Source organism: Eschrichtius robustus, chromosome 11, assembly GCF_028021215.1.
Source record: "Eschrichtius robustus isolate mEscRob2 chromosome 11, mEscRob2.pri, whole genome shotgun sequence".
Classification (NCBI taxonomy): domain Eukaryota; kingdom Metazoa; phylum Chordata; class Mammalia; order Artiodactyla; family Eschrichtiidae; genus Eschrichtius; species Eschrichtius robustus.
The window spans coordinates 67,044,033-67,069,595 of NC_090834.1; the positions used below are offsets into that span (position 1 = coordinate 67,044,033).

The following is a 25,563-nucleotide window of genomic DNA, read 5'->3' on the forward strand; positions in this document are numbered from 1 at the left end:
CCAGAGGCACTGCCTACCTGCCCCACTTCCAAAAAAACCTGAAGACTCCCACCACCCGCTCACACCCCCTGCCGGCAGGATGGCGCACTGCAGCTGTCCCGGAAGCCTCCAGTCGCTTTCCTCACCTCTTTAAAAAGCCTCACCTTAGCACTGCCAGTCACCAGAGAGGGAGATGAACAGGAGACCCTCCCCGCCCTCTAGGAGCTCAGTCTAGGGAGTGGGCCCAACATGAAAGCAGGCAATAACAACCCAGAGAGGAAGTCCCAGCATCTAAGAAACTACAGGAGCACAATGAGGAAATGATTAACCGTGCCCGGGGGTTAAAGGAAACCCTGAACAATGAACATAAGTGGACATGAGGGGAGGCATTCCAGGCAGAGAACAGAACATGCAAAGTCAGGGAAGCATAAAAGAGGACACTGACTGGCTTGAGGTGCTGTACTTGATTGTGCTACAGTTCTGGAGCTTCCTGCCAAAGCAGCTTGGTTGAAGAATAAAACCAAAGGGGGCTTCCCTGGTGGTGCAGTGGTTGAGAATCTGCCTGCCAGTGCAGGGGACACGGGTTCGAGCCCTGGTCTGGGAAGATCCCACATGCCGTGGAGCGACTGGGCCCGTGAGCCACAACTGCTGAGCCTGCGCGTCTGGAGCCTGTGCCCCGCAACGAGAGGCCGCGATGGTGAGAGGCCCACACGCCGCGATGAAGAGTGGTCCCCACTTGCCACAACTGGAGAAAGCCCTCGCACAGAAACGAAGACCCAACACAGTCATAAATAAATAAATAAAAGAACGTGAATTTCTTTAAAAAAAAAAAAACCAAAGGAAGCTGATTCCTGGGACCCTTATAAAGCTCTATCACCTGCCATCTGGGGAAAAGCAAACCTTCTCTCAGGAAAAAGCTTTCCTTCCCGAGCGCAGACAGGGTCTCATGTGCCATGTTCCCACACCTGGTCTTTCTTACCCTTCAAGAAATGGCCCATCCCGTCTCGGTCAAGTGACAACTTTTGCAACCTTGGCCAGGTCTTTTCCCCTCTCTGCCTCAGCCTCCTCCTCTGGGTAGTGGGAAATTAACCCTGGGATGCCTCCCTCTCAAACAGCCAGGAAAGCTCCTGGTGCCGCAGTGGGTAGGACCCAGGACACACAAGCCCCTCTGGGCAGTCCTGGCCTGGGAGGCGGCGCCACAGCCTGGTTCTCTCAGACAGACCCAACTGCACCCTCCACTACCCACTCCTCGCAACACGCCATGAAAGTCAGGGACCCACACAGTTCTGTTTCAGGTGTTTTATTAAGTGGGCCATACTGCAGCTGGTTTCTAAGTCGCAAAATAACATAAATTTAACAATGATAACATAGCCAGTTAGACTGTGACAGCTTTTTCTTTCCTTAAAAAAAAGAAAAAAGAAAAAGACTTAAAACACACAATGGAGGGTTAAATAAATAATACATAAAAGAAAGAAAAGGAAAACCTGTTAAAACGTGCTTATGTTTACTTCTGTGCAACTGCGTGCCAAGAGGAAACTGATTTTCTGCACGATGATACATCCTGGCATGTCTCCTTCCCAAATAATACTGACAAGAAAAAGAAAAGCCACGGAGCTGCCTCATCAGTGCTTTTAGAGGCACTACTAAAAATCCCTTTGATTGGAGCTTGGGGCTTCCTGCTCAGCACACCTGTGTGTGGCCCGTGAAAGCCAAATATCCATAATAATGTTAATATAGAAAACATCAGTTTAAAAACAATGTGGAATGGCCTCATTAACGCGGCGGGGACGAGGAAGCAGAGCTGCCCCGCACGTGCCGCAGGCTCAGTCCAGGGAGGCCGCAGGCTCCAGCGCGTGGCCACGGCGAGGGAGGGCACCAGCTTCAAAATAAGCGGCACCAACCTCGTCTCCCTCTCCCTATCACTCTTTCACATGAAAGTGTGTAAAAAGCAAATCAGCAAATAAACTCTAAAATAGATTATTTATTCCAAAAATCCTCTACTTTTCTTTTTACAGTGAGTGTACATCTCCTCTCATCTCCTGCACAACTCGCGTAGGTCCCTTTGGGAAGAAGGTGGGCAGAGCTACAGGCGAGTCTCTGGGTCCTGCTGCTAGCTGGTGCTGGGAGGTCAGATGTCGATGCCCTTGACCAGGGATGTCTCCAGCGTGATGTTGAACTCCTGCAGTGTCTGCAGCACGCGGATCAAGGAATTGACAAGTGTGTGGTCTTTGATCAGCGCCACATCCTCATACATGTGTGCGGTGATGGGGCAGTCAGCCAGCAGGGCAATCCAGTGGTGCAGGAGGTGATCTCTGGCAGGGAAGGATCAGTCCAGATGCGTTAGAAGGGAAAGGGAAGGGAGACAGTTAGCAAAAGCCCAAGGGGGAAACCCGCTCCATCACTCCCTGAACAAAGTCTGAAGCTGGAGAAGCAGATCTCCCCGCAGCCCCCTTTCCCTCCCCTAAGAGCACTTGGCGAAGATGTCTTACATGGCTTTAAAAGGCTCCCACTGTGGGCTACCGAGCCCTAGGGATGCCAACCCAACCTGACCCAAACAGGCCCTGTCATCTGCCACAAGGCCTGCTCCGCCTCCCCCTCTAGCCCCCCAGACGACCCCACCAACAAGACACCATGTCCTGTCAGCAGCACTTCCTCCATCTCAACAGCCAGTCTCCCCTAGATCGTCGCTCCTCCCCACAGCGACCACCACCAGGAATAACACTGCAAGCTGACATCCACGTAGCACTCAGCATGTGCCAGGCACCATTATAAGAGATTTAACCTTCATGACAACCCCATGATGTGAGGTAGGTGCTATCAGTGCTATTACTATCCCCACTTTACAGACGAAGAAAGTGAGGCTGATGGAGGTTAAGCAGCTTGTCCAAGAGCACACAGCTAGTAAGTGGCTGATCTGCGATGTGAACCTGGTGAATCTGGTTCCTGAATCTGTTTTTAACAACTATGCCAACTCCCTCCCTTCCACGGCCTAAATAAAAACTGCCTTGTTTATCTGGGCTTCGTGCTCTCACCTGACCCACTGGAATAACCCCTAACAATCTTGCCCATGCATACCATCCATGATATCAAATTACTATCATTTCAGTTCCCTGATTAAAAATCAACTCTGTCCCAGCTCCTCATGGCCCCTATCCCTTAAAGTGTTTCCTTCCCACATTCCACCTGTTATTTCCTGACCCCACATGCTTTTCTTCCTTTAGGGCCTCTCTGTTAGTTCTGTCTGCTTCAAGCTCCCTCCTCACGTCTACCCTTCCGTTAAGGCTCACCTCAAATACCACCTCCTCCCTGAGCCTCCTCTGTTCCTTCTCTACATTTTCAGCAAACATTATGAATGCGTACTTTTTTGAACTCTCCCAAACTTCTGCCTTGTACTAAATAATCAGGACAAGTGAACTTCTAAATGGTAGAGACCGTATTTTATTCAGCTCTATTCCCACACCTTCCATGAGGCCTGGCACATTCAAATGTTTGTTAAAGAAATGACTAGATATATATACTCTACTTCAAATTTTGTCAGGGGGACGGTTTTATTCCTTCGCATCAAAATGCAGCCCCTCCTCCCCAGTTACACACACGCTTTCATCCCCACCCCACCCCACCCCTCTCACATACACACACACACACACACACACACACACACACACACACGTGGTACATGAAGAAAAGTAGGGGCCTCTACCAAGGCCTCCAAGGCCTCACCTGCCCAAGGGCACCTGGCCATTAGCCACTCCCCACCCCCGCACCACACTGGGCCTCCAGCACCACCTGCAGGGCTGGCTGTGTGCACACTGGGCCATGAGGCTGCAGTACCTGGCTCCCAAGCACACCAGCATCTGAAACTTGCCATCCTTGCCAATGTTCCGGGGATTATTGTTGATCGCAGTGACAAAACGGCAGAAGTTCCGGGCCCTCATATGCCAGTTTTCCTCAGGAACAAGTTCATTCTGCTCCAAAGTCTCGTAATAGGTTTGTGCTTTTTCTGTGAAGAGGAGACAAGCTTGCCAGTGACAAAGGCTCTCAAAACCGACCTGTCCCTGACTGTCCTGTAGGCCGCTTGCCACAGGCCTACCTCCATGTCAACGCAAGTAACTTAGTGGGAATAACATGAGTGCTCTGAGGCCACTGGTCACACTTCAAAATGATCCTTATGAATGTCTGGAATTCTGCTGAGAAAGAGGAATCTGCATCCTGCTGTGAAGCAGCCAAGTGCTTGCTTTTTGTTAGTTGTAGTCTCAGACTTCAATTCTAAAGGCATCCTAAAAATCACACATGACTGACCAATGTTCAATACTGCATCTTCAACTGAAAATGAGAGAGACTATGTATATTTAGTTTGAAAAATCTGAAAATTTGTGTTTCATTCACTTTGATAGTATGGTTTAACTGGCCATTTTGTCTTAAATGTTTTATTTTGAAACCATTTACTTTATAAAATGTTCCATATGGATATTTATTTTCACTTTGAATAAATTAAAACAATCAGCACTTTAAAAAAAAATAAAAATAAAAAATGATCCTTATGTTCCCTATCTCTGTATTTTAAATTTCTTTACGTGGCCCTTGATATAAAGATGGTCCTTTCTCAACAAAACTCTTGAGGGAGAAGCTTCTTGCATCAAATTCTCCAAGGGGGTGTAACACAGGGCTTGGACTCCAATGCAACTGGTCTTTTGGACCTACGAGCAGGAAGTGTGAGGAGTCATGACTAAGCCTGTATTATATATGACAGATGCCTGGAAAGAATCTTTCCTGTCCAATGCTCAGGAGATGAGGGGCGAAAGGTGGGAGGGCTTCTGTTATTACCTCCGAGAAAAGCCAGGGCAAGCAAACACATCTAACCTGAGAGTCACCTGATTCGGCTTCTGTACCTCAGACCCCAGTGGTCAGCACCCACATTATGCTGATGATTCCCCCATGTCTCTGCATGCTTTTCCCACCCTCACGCCCTAGCCCAACTCACCCAAGAAATCCCAAATGAAGACATTTTTGAAGAGCCGCGGCGATTTAAATCCATGCTGGAAAGCCTGTTCCAGGGCCGAGACAAGGCCACATTCTCCACAAAGCAACAGCGTCAGACTACCTCGCTATATAAGGAAACAGGGGAGAGTGCCAGGCTTGCCTCAGCCAAGATGCCCTCCCACCACTGCATCCCCAGCCCACTGCCCACACCTGGGAGGGCAGCAAAAGACACGCAGGGACCTTGTCTAGTCTCCCCAGCACCTGGCAGGGCCTGACTTAGAGCAGCTCTCAGTGAATAGCTGTTGAATGAACAGGTGATGGTTCTGGGCCCCCAGCAGGGGACAAAGCCCATGTGGCCATTGTTCAGGGAGACCCAGACAAATTCAGAAGAGGACAGAAATACACTGTCCATTGGAGGCCCAGGGACTCTGCTGGGTTGTCAGTGAGTAAGGAAAACAGGGCAACCCTAGGCACAGGTCCCCAGAGAAAGGAATCCGCTGAATCTCAAACTAACTGAGGCACACACTCTATGCACTGGGCTGTCCACAGCACATGGGCCTGGAACAAGATTATTCTCTCTTACTCAATATAAGGCCCTGGGTTGGAGGGCAGGGAGGCTCACCTCTTTCTCAGGCTTATGGAAGTGCTTCACGATGCCATTGACTGCCTCACCGATGGACTCCTGGATCTGCCCAGTGTTCAGCTCTGATAAAAATCAAGCAGATATCCAGTCTCAGGTTAACAGTACTTAGTTGACTGAGCAAAAGACTGAGGACATAGGAAGACCCACGGGAGAGGTAGGGCAGCTTGGACCCTGGGAAGGGTGGCTCTTGCCCACCCAACTTTGCTGAGCTAGCTCTTCCTAAAATCTTGGGACAAAAAGCAAAAGCTAGGATCTTAGAGTTCTGTCTCCAGGAGATGCTGGTCAAGTTTCTTCTCCACTCTGCCCTGGAACTTTTGGCAACCAAAAGAGTGCCACGACTTGACAGTAAAGCCCAGGAACCAGGAAGGGGAAGGCCAGAAAGTAAACCCCTCTCCTCTATAGGGTCATATACAAATAGCACAGAGGACCCAGGCCAGGATCCAGGAGCTCTCCCCTCTCCTTCCAGTCCTCTAACGAGAGTGCCAAACCCCCCCCCCCCAACTGATTCATGAGAGGAGGGTGACAAATGCCTGAGGCTGCTTTGTCTTTCTCGGCAGAGGTGGTTCCTGAGGCAGCTGCACAGGCTGCGGGGGATCCGGGCTCCCTTATCAGGACTTCCAGAAATCTGCCCATTCCCCAGGCAGGGCAACAGGAGGGCCCAGCCCTATCTCCCACTTACTGGGCTTGTTGTTGGGTGAGATGGTAACAAGCCTCCGGATGACGCTGGGAGACTGCTGCAGGGGCGGGGTCCGGCACGGCCTCTCGTCCACCTCAGGCTGGGATGTGAGCAGGTCCCCGACTAGGACCCGCTCCAGGCTTCCGTCATCCATGCCCTTCCCCAACCACCGGCCACACGGGAACCTGAGGGTAAGGCAATAGCCTGTCAGAGCTGCCAGCTCCTCCAGCGTCCTTCCCCTTGCTGATCAGCAAAGGCCATCAAAAAAGCCAATCCCTGAGGATAGGCTCTGAAAACCGGGTTGGGGATCCTCAAGGCCCTGCTCCTCATCCCACCGTGCGGCATCAGGGAAGCCACCCGAGTGATGGGTGGCCTGGAACCTGTGCACAGCGATGTCATACACCTTCACTTGTAAAGCCCTCCTTCTATTTCTTTTCAGGGCATGAGGCAGAGCCAAACAGGAAATTGCCTCAGCCTATCACAACCTAAAAGGTCTCCTTGAGAACCCCACATACCCAAGCATCAAACACAGCCCCTGGTGGTACACCTAGCCCCAGTGTCTCAGGGCATAGCTGAGGGAACACTTACTTGTAGGTATGTCCGGTGATCTCATTCCTGACCATCACATACTCAACAAGCCATTTGGCATACAGCCCAGAGTTATCATGGCCTATCTGCACCGTAGTGAGCTTCCCCAAGTTCTGGTACTGTGAGAGAACAGCCAAACAGAGAAGATGGGGTAGGTCAAGAAAACAGAAGAAAAGCGCCACACTCCTCAGAGGCACACATCTGACTGGCTCCCTGCAACCTGGCCCCCCAGTATCTGCAGGGGCAGAGCTCATGGCTCCACCTACCGCCAAAGCTGGCAGTATAGTACTACCTCATGAGGGACGATGCCGAGAAAGAAAGAGACCACTACCTGGAGGAAGACTAGGGCCTGGGAGCAGAAGGCTCTGGAAATGGCAGAGCAGTCGGAGCCCTCTGTGAACATTTGGGCTCAGCAGCTGAAAGAACTCTTGGGGATTTCTCAATACACCATGGACAAGGAGGCATACAAGTCCAGATGGGTGCCTTCCAGCCAGAAACCATTTAGACAGGGCAGGCTCCCCCGTCCTCAGGTCAACCCTTGGCTCTGGCCTCTGATCGTCTTGGGACAGGTCAGCTGTGCTGAAGCATAACACTGTATAGAGCAAGGCCTCTAAAACCCTGGAGAAAGCTTCCCAAAGTAGCTGTTGAAACTCAGATCCCCATAGAGCCTGGGGCTGTGGTTGCCGGATAAGACGTACCTCGAAGGTCATCTCTAACACATTCCTGGGAATCTGCAGGATCTGTGTCTCACCCAGTTCTCCCGAGATGCAGATCCATGGGTTGGCGGTGAACATGGAGCCCCCCAGCTTCTTGCTTGGTACGATCAGGATGTGGTAAGGAATCACTGTTTAGGGGAAGCCACAAAGGCATTGGAGGGGATCAGGAATCCCTCCCGTACCTGAGAGAGCCCTGACCTGCCCCAGGCGTGCTGGCATGATTGGGGTTCCTGGTACAGAGCCTGGAGCAGCAGGTCCTGAGGACCCAGTCTCTGGCCGGCTTAGAATATTAGCCAATCTTCCCCTCAATCTCACTCCTCCCAGGGTTATCACCCAAACATCCAAATCCAAGCCCATCTGCAAGCTCAGAGCTAAGTAAACCTGTTCCTTAAACAATATCACCAACTCAACACTGCACTGAATTGCTTTTCAGAGCACTTTTCTGTCTATCATATCAAGGACTCTAATAACAATCTCCAGAGAGGCCAGGCAGGTATCACAATGCCTTTTCTGAGGCAGTGAGAGGGAAATAGTTTCCCCCAGGTCTCCTGTATTCCAGTCCAGTGCTGCTTCCACTGACGCCTACAACCCTTTTCTCTGAGAGGGAGGATGGGTGTCATATAGAACAAGAGTCCACACTGCTGAAGCTGGTGAGTCACTGGCCAAACAACTAGTCATGGGGCAAATTCAGGCCACCCCCCCACCAAACAAAGCATCCTAGCACCAAAGAAAGTTGAGACTCCAAGAGCCTTCCTTAGACCATTTTAAACCCTCTTCCTCGCTCTGCAAATAGGGAGACTGAGCCCCACTGCAGGGGTAGACACTGCTCACAGATCCATAATGAGTTAGGGCAGAACAGGGCCTGGACCCAAACCTCCCACTGCCATCTGGAGTTCTTTCTGCTACTTCAGGAAGAGTTGTTGTTCCCTGGGGGCTAGTCTGAAACTTTCTGTGATGCTGAATGACTCTCTCAGCCCAAAACAAGAGGGAGATTTCTTTACAGGTGTGCAGGGAGGGCAGTGAACTTCACCCCCCACACCCCACTCCACCTTAGGCCCCCAGCGCCCAGGACCACAGTGACAACACAATGGCCAAAAGCGCTGAGCTCCCTAGTTCAGAACAAGAGTAAGAAGCTTGAGAGGAAATACAACCTCCAAGGAGGGGCAAGTACACCTCTCTCCCCACAGAAGAAAGTACAAGTGATAATCTTTCTTTAAAAAGGGGACAGTAAGTTAGCCTCAGACAGGCTCATGAAGACTGGCATTGGGAAGGCTAGTGGGGAGCACAGGGCTACTCACGGATAGTTGTGAAGACATTGGTGAAGCAGAAGTAATCGACGGCATTGAAAGAGAGGAGGTGATAGAGGAACTGCTCCTTCTCGTCGTCACAGCGCAGGAAGGCATAGCGCTTGTACAACTTTCTGTCGGAGAAGAGGCGATACATCAGTCTCCCAGACAAAAGGAGGGGTAAGAGGCTAGAATTATTCAGTTCTGGAAGGACACAGCTAAGGGAAGAATGTGAGTCAAGCCTCAAGCTCTTTAGGGCCACCGAAAAAAGGAACAAAGCCAGCTACTCCAACTGAGGGCTAGAGGGAAAGTGGCTTTAGCTACAGCAGGAACAACAAAAACCAAACTCCACCTGTGTCCAAGAGTTGACGTTACTATAATGTAAAGTGTCAGACGTCGTGGGATCTTCTTTCCTAACCTGAGGGCTTCTATAGGGCATCACCCCAGTGTATGGTGTAGGAGTAGCAATGGCAGGAGGTCTGTGGTCACCATTCCTTACCAGGGCTAGTCTCTGACCCTCAGCAGACCTGAGACCCACAAGTCAGAACACTGCTCTGAACGTGAATGTAAGCTGAGGACAGCTTCAGAGGCAAGGAATGGAATGATCCAGGTCACAGGCAAGGAAGAGCTGTGCAGACGATGTCCTTCCCCTCTTTTCAATTTCCTCCCATCCCCACCCCTCATCCACTGCTCACTCATCAAAGGCCAACCCCTCTGCCTGACACTGCAGGCCTTCTGGGCCTGCACAGCAATGGTACCTTCCCCAAGTAGCAGGGACACAGAGAGCCAAATGCACAGGCCCCCAGCACAAGAAACACACAGAGAACAAAGGAAGGTCCTTGTCCTGCCTGCCCAGACTGCAGTCACCATGCCAGAGAGGTATGGGATTCAGTAGACCTGTGAGGTTCTACCTAGACATTTTATAAGGTAGTTTCCACAGAAAACTCGCCAACCAAAACCTACTCTGTGCAGGTGCTGGAGAGGGAAGCACCTATCCTCACATACAGTCTAGATGAATAAATCTGATAAAGGCCACAGTATAAGACATAATGAGTTGCCAAATGAAAGGCATTCTCTGGGAATTTAAAGACCCAGAAGTTTGGATGGTCCTAGAACAGGAGGGCCTGAAGGACAGCACAAATTTAGACAGGGGTTGTAGAAGAAGGAGAAGGACAGGGTATAAAAGCCAGTTTGGCTAGAGTTGAGGGCTCAGAGAAGTGATCAGTTAGCAATGAGACTGAAAAGTCTGGCTAGGGTAAAATGAAGGCAGGCCCTAAATATTCAGGCTAAAGAGTTTGTAATCTGCCCTACAAGTAATAGGTTTCTTAGAAGTAAAGGGAAAGCCATAACTAACTTCAAGAAATTTGAATTTAGTACAGCTGAAGGGTGAAAGGGGCATGAGGATGAACCCTAGGGAGTGGCAGTAAGTAAGGAGACAGATGCAACAGCGGCTAAGGACCTGAAATGTGTATGCGGGAGGTAAAGCTAAGCAAGGAGTCACACGAACTCCAAACTGTGAACCGAGGTAGGGAGAAGGAGTATTGGGAGAGGTACATGGTTCATGCCTCCAGTGAAAGCAAATTTTAATAAGTGGCAAACAAATGGATAATGATAATACAGACCACCAATGGTAAAAAAAAAAAAAAAAAAAAGAATGAACAAATACTGTAACAAATGCTATGGGTGCCTGAAGGAGGAATGGACTAAGTCTCTGGGGAGTCTAGGCAAACTCTGGCAAGGAAGACTTCTGACTAGGCCCTGAAAGGGCTGAACACAACCTGAGAAGTGTGAGGGGTCTGATGTGGCTGGAGCTTTAAGCAAACTTAGGAGAAAGATGAGAGAGGGTAGGATGGAGTAGTAGGTAGGTTTTGATGAAGCACACCTTTCTCTCTCCCTATATCCCACCCAAAACGCAATCTGTGGCAGCAAAACTCTCATTTTCTACTCACTGGAGTAAATTCTGAGCTTTTGTCCTCTAACAGGGCTACAGTTTAAAGAAACCAAAATTAGTCTCCTCACCAAAGTCTGTGTCCTGTTTGCTCCTGCCTAGGCCCTTAAGTTCACAGGCCCTAGACTTAGCCACTGCCCTAGACCTGCATAAAGTTCCTGGGCTTGACTCCCTCTCGGCTACCTCTCTGCCATGTCCTCCTGCCAACTTGCAGCATCGCCTGACAGATGATGCCCACACCGGCCCACAGGAATCACTCCTGCCCTGTCAGACCCTAGTGCCCACACAGCCACAGATTTTCCCAGGACACACAACTGTCCTCTAGAGTCTGGTATGCAAACAACTCCCTTCCAAACTCCAGGCTTAAATGTTCACTTGTTCTCTTTCAGTTGTCCTTCCAACCTTCAAATTTTATTTCTAAACTTTTTCGTCACTAAAGGGAATCAAATGTAAGCACTTTAAGAATTGCTATTTTGTAACCTCTCAAAGTGAGCTCTCTAACCTGTTAAGATTTTGAAACCGGTTTCTTGCTGTGGTTTAAACACACAAAGTCTAAAAAATTACATTTTCACTTTAAATAAAAACAGATTCTTCAGGTTTAATCAATTCACTTACACAAAGTTTCCCCAAGGTCCACTCCTCTGCTTTATCGTCCACAGGGAAGTCACATAATAAAGGATACCATGAAAAGATGCCCAAGGAAATGCCAAAAAGAAAAATGCCCAACAGGCTTGCCAATGAAGAAAGAACCAAACACATTATATTTAGGAAAAGACAGAGAGGTGGTTAACTGAGAGGCAGAGAAAGGAGACAGCCTTCCTCCCCACTCCTGCTCTAGTAACTAGGGTATGGAATGAATGCAAAGGATATAAAATCAAGAGAAGGGAACTGTAGATTTAGTGGCTCCTAGGAGTGAGGAAGAGCAAGGACCTGGTTACTTTGGGCTGGCCTAGGCTCAGGAGAGAACAAAAGAGATAGGGTATATCTTAGAAGTTTCTTTTTAATTCTCCAATCCTTTCCCCCTCAAGACAGGAAAGAGACCAAGAAAATGCTCTATGCCCAACAGGTATACAGGTCACTTGAGTGCCACAAGGAGAGGAGGACCCCCAAAACTCTGAGGTATCCAACGAGGATTCCATCCTTCTCACTACCTCTGTAAGAAAGGTATTTGGCGGGGGGGGGGATATAGATCAAGAAGGTAGGGAGAACAGATATAACAGAATTATTCTTCTACAGATAAAGAAGAAGAAGAAATGTTACATCACCAAAAACTTCAGGAAGAATATACCACCAAAACAAGAAAAGTCCTCCCATCTTCTTTATGGGAACTGATCCGAGGTAGAGCACAACAAGAGCTCATTGGTTGACCAATGGCTGAAAGAGCCTGGATAAACCATAGTAGGTCCCAGAAGAGAAACCAACAGCCAAAAGGGAGGACCACTGTTTCCTGGAGTGGTTGTGGCCAGAGGCCCGAAGAATCCAGGCCTTTAGAACTAAGTTAGAAAAAAAAAAAAAAAAAAAAAAGAACTAAGTTAGAGAGCATGCAGTCAACTGATTATGTCTGAATGTTCCTACTAAAACAAGTGTGCTGTGTTGAGCAGTGCCAAAAGAGTTAATTCATCTACAGGAAAATATAAGAAATATTGCAGTGTAAGTGTACAACAGTGTTCTACACAGAAAGGAATAAAGAAAAAAAGAAGAAATGCTGCAAAACCTTCATATGCAATTTGAGTTTAGCTGAATTCAGCAGTAATGATATACCGAATACCCCTCCCTTCCCACGGGGGTTTCCAATCCCTCCCGCCATTCCCAGGAGCTGGTTCTACTCCAGGTGGAGTGGCCTTACTTGGTGAGCTCATGGTCTGAGAGAAGCTGCTTCAGGTGTCTGGAAAGTAACTTTTTTTCCATGGACAGTCGCACCCATGCTCTGGCTTTTCCCACATCAGTCTTGATTTCCCCAATGTTCTGGATGTGCCTGAAGGGGGAATGGGAAAAGGGGAGTGGAGGGTAGGGTGGGAGATGAACTCACTATCAATACCTCCCCTGTAACACCAAAGGAAGCCTGGCCAGGGAGCCCTACTGCATCCTGAGAGAGTCCATCTCTCTTGTTCTCTAAATCCTGAGCTTCCAGATAACTTTGCCAGATAGGCTCACCATAATTTGGGGGGCTGGGGAGGAAGCCAGTACAGCTCTTAGAAAGCAAGGCTAACCCCAGAGGTCTCAGGCCTGGAAATACTCTGGTGTAATTCTCCAAAAGCGTTAGGAAACACAACTGCTTGTACAGCTCTACAAATGCATCATGAAGCACAGGACCAATGAGGAGGGATTCCTGGTTAAATGAGACACTGTAGAAGCCCAGGTCACTGAGACCCTGCTATTTAAAGTGGACACCTCGGACTTCCCTGGTGGTGCAGTGGTTAAGAATCCGCCTGCCAATGCAGGGGACACGGGTTCGAGCCCTGGTCCGGGAAGGTCCCACATGCTGTGTAGCAACTAAGCCCGTGCGCCACAACTACTCAGACTGCATGCCACAACTATGGAAGCCCACGCACCTAGAGCCCGTGCTCTGCAACAAGAGAAGCTACCGCAATGAGAAGCCCGTGCACTGAAACGAAGAGTAGCCCCCGCTCGCCACAACTAGAGAAAGCCTGCGCACAGCAACGAAGACCCAACGCAGCCAAAAATAAATAAATAAATAAAGTGGACACCTAAGCAGCAACTGAAAACAGGATTTTAGTGGCTTACTACAAATGAGCCCAGACTGACCTCATATCCTGAATGAGGGAGATTCTCAGGGGAGGCATGACTGAGCTGGCATCAGACTTCCTCCGTTCTGAATCAAGAAATATTCCTAGAACAAAAAGTTGGTTAAGTCCAAAGAGATCTGTATACCCAAATAGCTGACTACCCTTCTTATCTCAAATCACAAATATCTACAGAAAAAAGCTGGGGTTACTTTGGTAACACTTTGATCAATCATTTCATGAATATTAAGTACCTACTAGGTATCAAATTTTATACTTTTATGCATATTATCTCACTTAATTCTGTAACAACTTATAAGATAGCCATGGACGGTATCACAGAGGAGGAAACTGAAATTCAGAGAGGTTAGCTGCTTTGCCCCAGTCACCAAGTGGCAAAGTCAGGACTGGAAGGAACACAGATCCTCTGGCTCCTAATCCAGTGTGTTCTCATCAGAATCCATGGAAGCAGTGCTTCCACTAGGAGCCACTACTCATGCCCTGCTCTTGCCTCAAAATGGACTACAAAAGAGCCAAGGGAATATGTAAAGAACATGATCCAGGATGCTTAGGACCTCTAGATACAATACCTTTATATCCTCATGTCTGGCCCAACAATTAAAATCAGTATCTTCATCATTCAGCTGTTGATAATTTTTGGCTACAGTTTTATCCCTTGCCAATAAATTCTACAGCTTTCCTGAGAAGACTCTGCTCTCATACTCAGAAAGTGGACAAAAAACTCCTTATGAGGCTACTTAGGGAGCTTTTGTACCTGGTTTTTTGCCAGCTGTTTTCCCCATGTTCAGTGCTAGCTGAGATCAACTAATTCAAGGGCAAAGACAACACTGAGTATATGCCTACCTTTTCACCCCCACTTAAACTGACCTTTACCATTAGGACAAGAACATCTAAGAAAGTTAAACAAACTCCCTGGCAGAGAGAGGAGAATGAAGGATGGTATGAAGGGGTGATGCTGCCAAGAAGAAAAGGAAGGAGGGAGACTGTCCTGGAAGGGACACTGCAGGATGTTATAAAGAACAGTAGGCCGGAGATAAGAGGCCTGGCTCTTGATCTGGCCTCTTCTATCAATTCACTGTGTGACCTTGAGTAAATTAAATTCCTCTCTGGATCCCAGTTTCCTCCTCTTGTAAAACAAGGGGGCTGGACTAGATGATTTCTGGGGTCCATGCCAACTCTGATATTTTTATTAAATAGAAACAGAAAGCAAGTGGAAGGGATCATGCACACCAGGCCTTGACTTTGAGAAGTTCCAAGGCAGGACACTGACAAACAGGCTCTCTTAACTGATAGGATAGATCATCTCAATGCTCATCTCACAGAAATAAAACAAAAGACTCTGAAAACACTCTAAACACAGGACATCAGTATCAATCCAAATTCATTTAAAACCCAAATTTATTCTAAGACTGGCCTCTTGCTGATATAAATCTTCTATCTCACTGATCAAGTGTATAGAAACACATAATAAAAGCAAACCCCATGGTTTTGGTATGCTCTGTGGTTCAGAGAGCCCTGTGGCTTAAACATTACAGAGTAAAGACTTCATTGACCTGGAACAGTCTGCTACAGATGATCACTTCAGTGGGGGATGGGAAAGTGAGTGGAGGGAGTTTGTCCAATGGTGCAGAGACCATCTTACCTGAGGTACTGAGGCTTCCTGATGTGAGTTTTCTCTGCCGGTTTTCCTGATAATGTAACAGGTGGGACCACAAGGCTGATTTCCCCTGGAACCAATGCAAGGGAGAAATATCTATCAGTTTAGATTTCTAAGGGCAAGGCATCTAGTGAGCAGAGTCAGAGATAATTTGAACATATAGATATGCGCTTTTGCTAAAAAGTATCTGTCCTATTTGTTAGCTCGATGTACACCCAGATGCAATGTATACAAATATATATCCCCTTACTAAAATCCAGGAGAAATATAAAGAATGGAAGGGAACAGAAAAAAGAAATGATCCCCCACTGGGAATAGGAAGGACATGGCCAAAAAAGAGCCTGGGAATGGACCAGTGGATAAGAAAGAAAAAAGCAAATAACCTATCAATCTCTAAATGGTCTGTTGGTTGAAGGTCAGCTTGGGTAGTGCATCATGGCTTTTGCACAGAGGAGTGGATACCGAGCCTACAAGATTCTGTAACAGCTCCCGAATTTCCTAAAATATTTAAAGGCATTCCTGCCCTTAGTGCAGCCTAGGGAGGGTAAGTCATCACAAGGATGGGGATTTACTGTGGAAGGTACTTTGAAGAAGCCTGCAGGAAAGGAGGCCGGTACTTAACTGCAAGTCTGAGATATACTATAGTCGACACAGCAGAACCTTGGCATTTGAAAACATAAACGCTGCAGTTTAAACTGCTGGAGACACGCAGTGATTTGTCATTTTACCAAGGCTCAAATCTGCACAGCATTCTCAAGCCTGACATAAGGAAGCAATTTGCCTACATAGTGAATAAGCCTAGCTGGTCACCCAGCAACTGCTTTGTCTCTTTCTAGTCATCCTTCAGTACACAGTGACCCTTGTTATGGGATTCAAAACTTTATTTCAGATTCATGGTAAATGTTCCTATATAGTTGATATAATATAAATGTAGTATAAGTTTGTTTTAATAGTAGGATTTATTATGATCATTTTATAAGTCACTTAGTGTCTGTATTTCATAAAAGTAAGAGTAATAATAAGGACAGAAGCTACCATGTCTTGAGTTTTTCTACGAACTAATAAGCACTATGTTAAATGTTTAAAATACAATACTCTATTTAATGCTTTCAACAGTCCTAAAAGGTAGGTACCTCTATCCTCATTTTCTTTAGAAAAGAGCAAACTGAGGATCAGAAAGACTAAGGAACTTGTAAAAGATCACACAGCTAGGAAGTAGAGTGTTGGGCAAGCTTAAGTGTATCTAATATTAGACCCATTGCTGTTAATAATGATGCTATACGGCGGCTTCTGGAAGAGAGCATTTAACTTCTGAAGTTATATTTTCTGAAGAAAATTTTATTCTCTGGAATGAATGTGAGGATTTAAGGTCTCAAGATTTTCCCCCTGAGAATATCAAGGATCTGTTTTATTTTTAACCTCCAACTTGATCGGTTTTGGGGGGAAAAAAATCAAGCATTTGAATGGAAAAAAACCCCTCATCTATAGATCAGCAAGCTGTTGACATAAACTTGCTGTATGTTAGGCTTTCCTACAAGATTTAACCAACTTAAAATCCAACAACCTCAATGGCAGTTTTTAAAAAAACACACAAGTTAAAACTAGACAAGACCATTTTTTTTAATTCACTGAATTACCAAACGTTTGAGAAAACAGCTGTTCAACAACATCAATGAGACTACTCCTAAACTGTTACTTACTGGTATATTAATACAATGTATGTAGAAGACAATACGAGACCTTAAAATATTCATGCTCTTTGATTTAGTAATACAACTTCTAAAAACCCATTCATCCATCCATTTACTGAAACCATAATAGCATAGGCCCCTAAAAAGGCAGAGACAGCCTTTTTCATCACTGTATCCCCAAAATCTGGGCAGACGAGGAAGGCAGCCTCCCTTAACAGAACTGTCTGGAAGTAAAATACAGCTGGTCACCAGAGAGTCCTCACATGCAACGATACCGAAGAGCCAAAGGCAAGAGCAACACCAGGCCACTGTGCCAGAAGGACGCCCGGGTGCTCAGTGATTGCACTGGGGAGGAGGGAGAGCCGGGGCAAGAGTGAGAGAGCAGCAGCTGGGCTGAAGCCTAGTGACAGGGCACTGGGGGTTTTCTAGTTCAGGAGACATGGATTATTCTTTTCCTCTTTTGCAAAGGGGCTGATTGGGATTGCAAGATTCAATACAGTCCAACTACCCATTTGGGAATGTGGCCACACAATATATAGCACCAGATTCTCCAAGAATGTCACATGCATGAAAGATGAGAAACAACCCCTTTTCATTTACCAGTCCTCAAATGGCAGCAGTTACAAAAACAGTATGAGAAAACCAAACCTCACCTTTAATTGTCAGAAAATATACTAAAGGAGAAAGTCCATGTCCTCGGAAAATGTCACCGAAAGCCAAAGGGAATGGTGAGGATAACAGAGGTTTTTATGAGGACTTGCGGCAGGCAGCCCTGCAGGCAGCTAATAACAAAACCTAGGAGGCCAGCAGCAAAAACTGCGGTTCGGGTTCTCTCTACTTTCTAAGCAGATACTATGGGTAGTTGCTCAGTAACGTGCCCCCACAGGGGGGCGATAAGATCACCCTCTGAGAGTGAATTTGATCGCAATCGGGTGCATGATGGAAGAGACCAGGGAGCCAGGTTATAATCCCTGGACTGCAACATAACTGAAGAATGTCTCAGCAGGAGAAAAGTAGTCTAAACACAGGCTAACAAAATGGAGGCCTAAGGAGAACATGCTGTAGGAACCCCACAAAGATAAGGATTTCAACCCCCAACTGAACAATCCCTACCAGCAGGCACAGACCCTCACTTCCTTCTGCGACACTGTCAGTGGTTCACTTTTAGAGCTCCAAAAGCAGGGCTCAGAACAAAATGGAACCTCAATTGAAAAGCCCTCACTATTCTCTACTGGTTTCTCACCAGTAAGTAGCCTCTGTCTATCCAAACTGAGAGGGGGATCAAATGGGCTCCGAAAGAAATTCCTCAAGCTATGGGAATTCTTGAAGGATATAGCTGCAAAGCCTCAGGGCACAGGTTTAAAACACCTGTGATGATATGGTATCATTTTTTTAATGCCTCACTAACTCCCTGAAGACTTTTATGGAGAATATCAAGAAGTTTGGGAGGCATATGTTTTACCAAAAAACCGAAAGAGCTCAACTATATTGCCAGGCTTGCTAAACTTCAAAGAAAATGATAATGTATATTCTACTCATTTATTACAGAGAAAAGGAAAGAAAGAGAAATCCTTCATGTAGAACCCAGCATAATAAGAGCTGTCATAAGCTGCATACCCACCGCATGCCAGGTACTTTTTTTACTACATCTAATTATCATAACAACCTTGAAAGATAGGTTTTAGCCCACAGTGTTGCTACTATACTACAAGACTCTCAACATTTTAGGGATGTGATACACAATTATTAACATTTTTAAAAATCTATAATCACAGCGCTGTTTGTAATACTGAAAAATCAGAAATAACTCAAACAACCAATAATAAAGGATTGATTCAAGTACTGCACATCTATACAGTGGAAACAATTAAAACTGAGATTTTAGAGGAATAACCACAAACATTTACAGAGAAACTCCCAGATACCAGGCTCTGAGCTTAGTGCTTTACACAAATTATCTTATCAAATCCTCACAAGAACCCTACAGAGGTAGAGGCGGTTCTTTTAAAATTCCATCATACACATAAGGAAACAGAAGCTTAGAGAAGCTAGGTACCATGCTCAGTTTCATAAACTTAAAGCAGGAATTAAACCCAGGACTATCTGATTTATAGTCTCAGCTCTTAAACACTTACTATACTATCACCTAATTAGTTAAGGACATGGAAAAGATATTCTGAGGCAAGAAAAAACAAGTTTCAAAACATTATGTACAGTATGATCCCATTTGGACTTTTTAAAAAAACAGCTTTATTGAGACATACTTCACATTACCATAAAATTCATACTTATAAAGTGTACAAAGTTCTGTACCAAAAAAAAAAAAAAAATCTGTTTCAGTATAGTCACAGAGTTGTGCAACCATCACCACTACCTAACTTTAGGTGATTTTTACCACCCCAAAAAACCCATTAGCAGTCACTCCTTATCCCTCCCTAGCCTATGGCAACCCCTAATCTACTTTCTGTCTATGGATTTGCCTATTCTGGACATTTTATATAAATGAGATCATACACTATGTGGTCTTCTGTGACTGACTTCTTCCACTTAGTATGTTTTCAAATTTCATCCATATTGTACCATGTATCCACACTTCATTCCTTTTATTGCTGAAAAATATTCCACTGTATGAATACACCACATTCAGTTTATCCATTCACCAGCTTATGGACATTTGGGTTGTTGCAACTTTTGGTTATTAGGAATAATGCTGCTAGGAATATGAACATTTTCATACACATATTTACATAGACATGTTTCCCTTTCTCTTGAGTACATAGCTAGAAATGGACTTGCTGGGTCATATGATAACTCTAACATCTCAAGGAACTGCCAGATTGTTTTCCAAAGAGGCTGCACCACTTTATACTCCCATCAGCAATATCTGAAGGTTCCAATTTCTCTGCATCCTTACTAACTCTTGTTATTGTCTGTCTTCTTTATTTTAGCTATCCTAGTAGATGTGAAAAGGTATCTCATTGCAGTTCTGTTGGATTTTTAAATATACAGCTGTACATGGGCATATGCGCACAGAAAAATGTTTTGAAGGACAGATGAGGTAGATTGCCTCTATGCCCATGAGAATGAAAACTCCAGGAGTGCAGAGATCTTGGTCTGCTTTATTCACTGAGGTATTTCAAGTGCCTACAACAGTGTCTGGCACACTGCAGGCCCTAACTAAATATTTGCTGGATACTTATATATATTTCCTAATTTTTCCATAATAAAACTGCTTTTGAAAACTTTTCAAGTTCTTTTCAAATTTAAAAATGCATGAAAGTGTAAGCTGTCCATCTTGCCTAGTTATTCAGAGTTCAGTATTTTGAAATAAGGAGATTCTCTTGGTATTAAGCAGTAAAAATCAAACTTACTCAACTTTTTTGGTATTCTCTCAAATCTTTAGAAGGTTAAGCTATCTGCATATAAAAGAAATGTTAATGACAGACCTTTTCCCACTGGGAATGTACAAATAGTGAAGGACCCTTAAAATACATTTGGTACTTCCTGAGCTCCAAGTTCTCTTTCCTTTGTGTTCTATCTCCAGACTAGGACCAGCTACCAAACAGGACCTATCAGTTTGGCCTTCAGCTCTATTTGCAGGAAAAAAGATGCCACTTTTAAAATGTCTGACAAATACACAGATTTATAAAGCTTATTTTTAAAGAAGATGGCTTGGGTCACATTTATTTACTTATTTGTTGAACTATTTCAAGTCTCACTCCAAAAGCACCATGCACCATTCTTCAAAGCCAGCCAGCTGGAAAAGTGTGGGAAAGCTAGTAAGCAAAAACAGGAAGACAGTCTGCTCAACAGGGAGAGGCCAGACATTCATTACCTGTTTCACTTGTAGCCCATGACTCCAAATCCTTTCCAGGAGGTCACAAAGGCTGGCAATCAAGGTGTTCTCCTCCACCCCTGTGATGTTCACCTCCCCGTGCCCTAGCTCCACAGCCTCTCGGCCCATCTTCTCCACCAGCATCCTCTTGGTCTATAAGAAATGAGTCGGTAAGATTAGACACCCACAGTTAGCCAGATCACATTCAACTAGAGAGGGTTGTGGCCAACTGCCCAGCATATCTGCTGGGCTGGGAGTAAGACCCAGAGATAAAGAGTGTATTTATTCTCTACCACTGAGGTCAGGTTATAGTAGAGAGCCTTCTTCAAAGAAAATAAAAACACAGAAATCACTATTTGACCTTGGGCAAGTGATTTCATCACTCTGGATTAAGTTTTTACATTTATGAAATGAAAAGAGTTGAATAAAACCCTTTGGTCATGCTCATCTCTGACATTCTCTGACTCTGACTGCTTAACTGACCCTATTAAACAAACCTTTCAGCATTTAATCCTAGAAATATATCTAAAGTATCCATCAAGGGGATGAAAAGTTGAAGAGGAATAATTTACTTTTAGGTAAAATTTTTCATGTGCTCATTGTAAAACAAAAACAAAAAAACACACTGAATAATGATAATTGCAGCTTTGTGCCAGGCACTGTACTAAGTATTACATTATCTCATTTAAGTCTAATAACTCTATGAGAAGTATTATTATTTTTCACAATTTATTGATAAGGAAATTGAGGTCAGAGAACTTAAGTAACTTGCCCAAATTCACACAGCAAAGAAGCAGATCTGGTCTTTGAACCTAAAGCTGCCTAAATATTGAATCCAAGTTCTTAAGGAAGATTTAATCATGTTATAAATTTGTGACATATAAAAATCTAGGGGTTTCCCTGGTGGCGCAATGGTTAAGAATCCGCCTGCCAATGCAGGGGACACGGGATGGAGCCCCGGTCCGGGAAGATCCCACATGTCATGGAGCAAATAAGCCCGTGCACCACAACTACTGAGCCTGCGCTCTAGAGCCCGCAAGCCACAACTACTGAGCCCACGTGACACAACTACCGAAGCCCGGGCGCCTAGAGCCCGTGCTCCACAACAAGAGAAGCCACCACAATAAGAAGCCTGCACACCACGACGAAGAGTAGCTCCCACTCATCGCAAGTAGAGAAAGCCCGCACGCAGCAACGAAGACCCAACACAGCCAAAAATAAAAATCAATAAATTTATATAAAAAAAAAAGAATCTAAAGAGCAAGGAAAAATATCACCCCATACCCTACCCTGCAGAAGCAACAACTCTTAACACTTTGGCATATTTCTTTCCAGTGTTACTATTCTTAATTTTTTATTGTGAAATATATCTCATATACAGACACATATATGTGTGTATGTGAATGTATACTATTAGACTATCATAACCATCAACCAGATTAAGAAAAAAAATACTGCCCATTGCCCATCTATACTTTTGAAGAATCCCATGTGCCTTCTCCAGTCACCTTTCCCACTCTAGAAGTGATCACTGTTCTGACTTACAAACTAAAACTACAGAAAAGCAAGGAAATGATTAACACCTATATTTGTATCCCTAAACAATGTAGTTTAGTTTTGCCAGTATGTTTTTTTTTGTTATTTTCTTTTTTTAATTTATTTATTTTATTTATTTATTTTTGGCTGCATTGGGTCTTTGTTGCTGTGTGCAGGCTTTCTCTAGTTGTGGCGAGGGGGGCCACTCTTCGTTGCAGTGTGCAGGCTTCTCATTGCAGTGGCTTTTCTTGCTGCAGAGCACGGGCTCTAGGTGCTCGGGCTTCAGCAGTTGTGGCACATGGGCTCAGCAGTTGTGGCTCGTGGGCTCTACAGCACAGGCTCAGTAGTTGTGGCACATGGGCTTAGCTGCTCTGCAGCATGTGGGATCTTCCCGGACCGGGGCTCGAACCCGTGTCCCCTGCCTTGGCAGGCGGATTCTTAACCACTGCGCCACCAGGGAATCCCCTTTTGTTATTTTCTTTTCACTCAACTTTATGTTTGTGAAATTCATACACACTGATCAATATATCTGTTGTCTATTTCCACGCTGTATAGCATTCCACTGTATAAATATACTGCAATTTATTATTTATTCTCCTACTGAGTGGTATTTGGGTTGTTTCCGGTGTGGGACTATTACAAAGAATTCTGCTGTAAACGTCTCATACATATCTCCTGGGTCATGCTGCAAAGGTTTCTCTAGGGAATATAGCTAGGAGAAGAATACTGGATAATAAATGCTATGCTGTTTTGCAAAGCAATCATACCAATTTACATTTCCAACAGTATCAGAGTTCCCTGTTGCTCCACATGCTAGCCAACAGTTGATAGCGTTAGGCTGATTACTATGTTTCTTCAATTCTAATATGTACACTTTTCCACATATTAACAAATCTGAAGTTAGGATATATTTCACCATCATTGTTGACCAGGCAGTAGACATAAGAAAGTTGTCACTGCCAGAGCTTGCATTTCAAAACTTGAGAATGAATGCAAGGGGCATGGAAAACAAATCCCAGAGACAAGAGACAAGCCCTCTTTCAAGAAAGGCAGCATCACCAATGTTCTTGATGGGAGAAAAGACAACATTGTTGGGAAAAATCATGGATATCAACGACTTAGAATTAACTGATGAAGTTTTTAAAATGCCTGAATTCAAAATATCAGTACTGGTGTAACAACCTAACTTGTAACAGTAATAATTCTTTCTGCAAGAGAAAGTATATTTGATTTCATCCCATAAAAATGCATCACTTAGAAACTGAAATGCAGGAAAATCTTTTTTTTCCTTTGATGAATGAACAGGATGTAGTAGGGGCCAAGTTAGTTCAACTGTCCTAAAAAGCACAGTATACTGACTTGGTTGAAAGGCTGTATTTTTATTAGAAATTTAAGTTCTGAACTAAAATATTAAAAGTTAAGAATGACTATCTTGGGACTTCCCTGGTGGCACAGTGGTTAAGAATCCCTCTGCCAATGCAGAGGACACGGGTTTGATCCCTGGTCCCAGAAGATCCCACGTGCCGCAGAGCAACTAAGCCCGTGCGCCACAACTACTGAAGCCTGCGTGCCTAGAGCCCACGCTCTAGAGGCCGCAAGCCACAACTACTGAGCCCATGCGCCACAACTACTGAAGCCTGCGCACCTAGAGCCCGTGCTCTGCAACAAGAGAAGCCACCACAATGAGAAGCCCGTACACCGCAACAAAGAGTAGCCCCCGCTCACTGCAACCAGAGAAAGCCCGTCACAGCAACGAAGACCCAATGCGACCAAAACTAGAAATAATAATTTTAAAGATAAAAAATAAAAGAAAGCAGATCTCTACAAATCTGTTATAAAAAAAAAAAAAAAGAATGACTATCTTTTGATCCAGCAATCCCACTTCTGAGTATATATCCAAAAGAACTGAAATTAGGATCTCAAAGAAATATCTGCATCCCCAAGTTCACTGCAGCATTATTCATGACAGCCTAGATATGGAAACTACCCAAGTATCTACCGATAGATGAATGGATAAACAATATGTGGTATATACATATATATGATGGAGTATAATTCAGCCTTAAAAAAGCCTTTAAAAAGAAGGAAATCCTGCCATTTGCAGCAACGTGGATGAACCTGGATGACATTATGCTAAGTGAAATATGCCAAACAGGACAAATACTACATGATTCCACTTATATAAGGTATCTGAAATAGTCAAACAAATTCATACAAGCAGAGAATAGAATGGTGGTTGCTAGGGGCTGTGGGGAGGGAAAAATAGGGAATTGTTGCTCAAGAGGTATGAAGTTTCAGTATTCATAGGTAAGAAGAATAAGCTCTGGAGATCTGCTGTACAACATAGCACCTATAACAATATAATACTGTGCAATTTAAAATATGTTAAGAGGACAGATCTCATGTTGTGTTCTTACTACAAAAACAAAAAACACAAAAGAATATAAGGAAATTTTTGGAAGTGACAGATATGTCTACCTTGATTGGTGGTAACGGTATCACCAGTGTATGCATATGTCCAAACTCATCAAGATGTATACATTATATGTGTGTAATTTTTTGTATATCAATTATACCTTAATAAAGCTTTAAAAAATTACTATTCTTATAGAATGGAAAAAAACATGCCAACAGCAAGCTTAAACTGAATAATACACCTTGATCTGGCACACAGTAGGCACTCAGCAAATTCTTGTTTCTAGACACATGAGATCAGTGCTATCAGATTAAATCAGAGAGGCAAAAACATTTGCACACGTGTAAGACTAATCTGTTGAAGACAATTCAACTACATTACTTACTTAAGATATTACTTAAAATTAATGATTTTAAGTAACAGAAGATGTCTGAAATTAAAAACTACATCTGTCTCTCAGTTTTAAAGAATACATATTAAGTTTTTATCAAGCAAAGCGTGCTTACTCTCAATTAATGGTATATTTTATTTAAAATAGATACACCTAATTCCAAGTTAACAGGATCTTGACATTAGTACTATCCCATTATATTAACAATATTTTCAAAATCAAGAAAAGAGTGGTCAGAGCTAAGCCTTGGTCTCATCTTGGCTGCCAAAGAAAACACACATTCAGAAGTGTCCACAGCTCACCTTGTTGCGGCATTCCTTCAGCAGACCCTCCACAAACTTCCAGTTGGTTTGGGCAATCACTGACGGGGAAAGGTTGGACAGTTTGGGCTGGCGGATGGTGCTGCCCATATTCCTGGCTTCTTGGATGTACTTCTAAAGCAAAAGGAAAAATCAA

At 44.7% G+C, this 25,563-nt stretch overlaps 1 protein-coding gene across 3 annotated transcripts in view; it reads right to left on the reverse strand.

Annotated features, from left to right (window-relative positions):
• Positions 1 to 1,263: 1,263 nt before the first annotated feature.
• Positions 1,264 to 25,563, reverse strand: part of DENND5A (DENN domain containing 5A) — a 119,916-nt gene continuing 95,616 nt past the window's right edge. For 2 of the 3 annotated variants that reach the window (XM_068554635.1, XM_068554634.1), the window contains exons 11-23: positions 25,410 to 25,541; positions 20,765 to 20,917; positions 15,224 to 15,308; positions 13,583 to 13,667; positions 12,663 to 12,791; positions 8,881 to 9,002; positions 7,565 to 7,710; positions 6,867 to 6,985; positions 6,282 to 6,463; positions 5,582 to 5,664; positions 4,961 to 5,084; positions 3,811 to 3,979; positions 1,264 to 2,291 (exon numbers count right to left, since the gene is read on the reverse strand). In XM_068554635.1, the coding sequence (XP_068410736.1) occupies positions 2,108 to 2,291; positions 3,811 to 3,979; positions 4,961 to 5,084; positions 5,582 to 5,664; positions 6,282 to 6,463; positions 6,867 to 6,985; positions 7,565 to 7,710; positions 8,881 to 9,002; positions 12,663 to 12,791; positions 13,583 to 13,667; positions 15,224 to 15,308; positions 20,765 to 20,917; positions 25,410 to 25,541 (1,713 nt within the window). In that variant the 3' untranslated portion in view covers positions 1,264 to 2,107. The remainder of the gene's footprint in view (positions 2,292 to 3,810; positions 3,980 to 4,960; positions 5,085 to 5,581; positions 5,665 to 6,281; positions 6,464 to 6,866; positions 6,986 to 7,564; positions 7,711 to 8,880; positions 9,003 to 12,662; positions 12,792 to 13,582; positions 13,668 to 15,223; positions 15,309 to 20,764; positions 20,918 to 25,409; positions 25,542 to 25,563) is intronic. The other variant, XM_068554636.1, reaches the window with a different exon arrangement.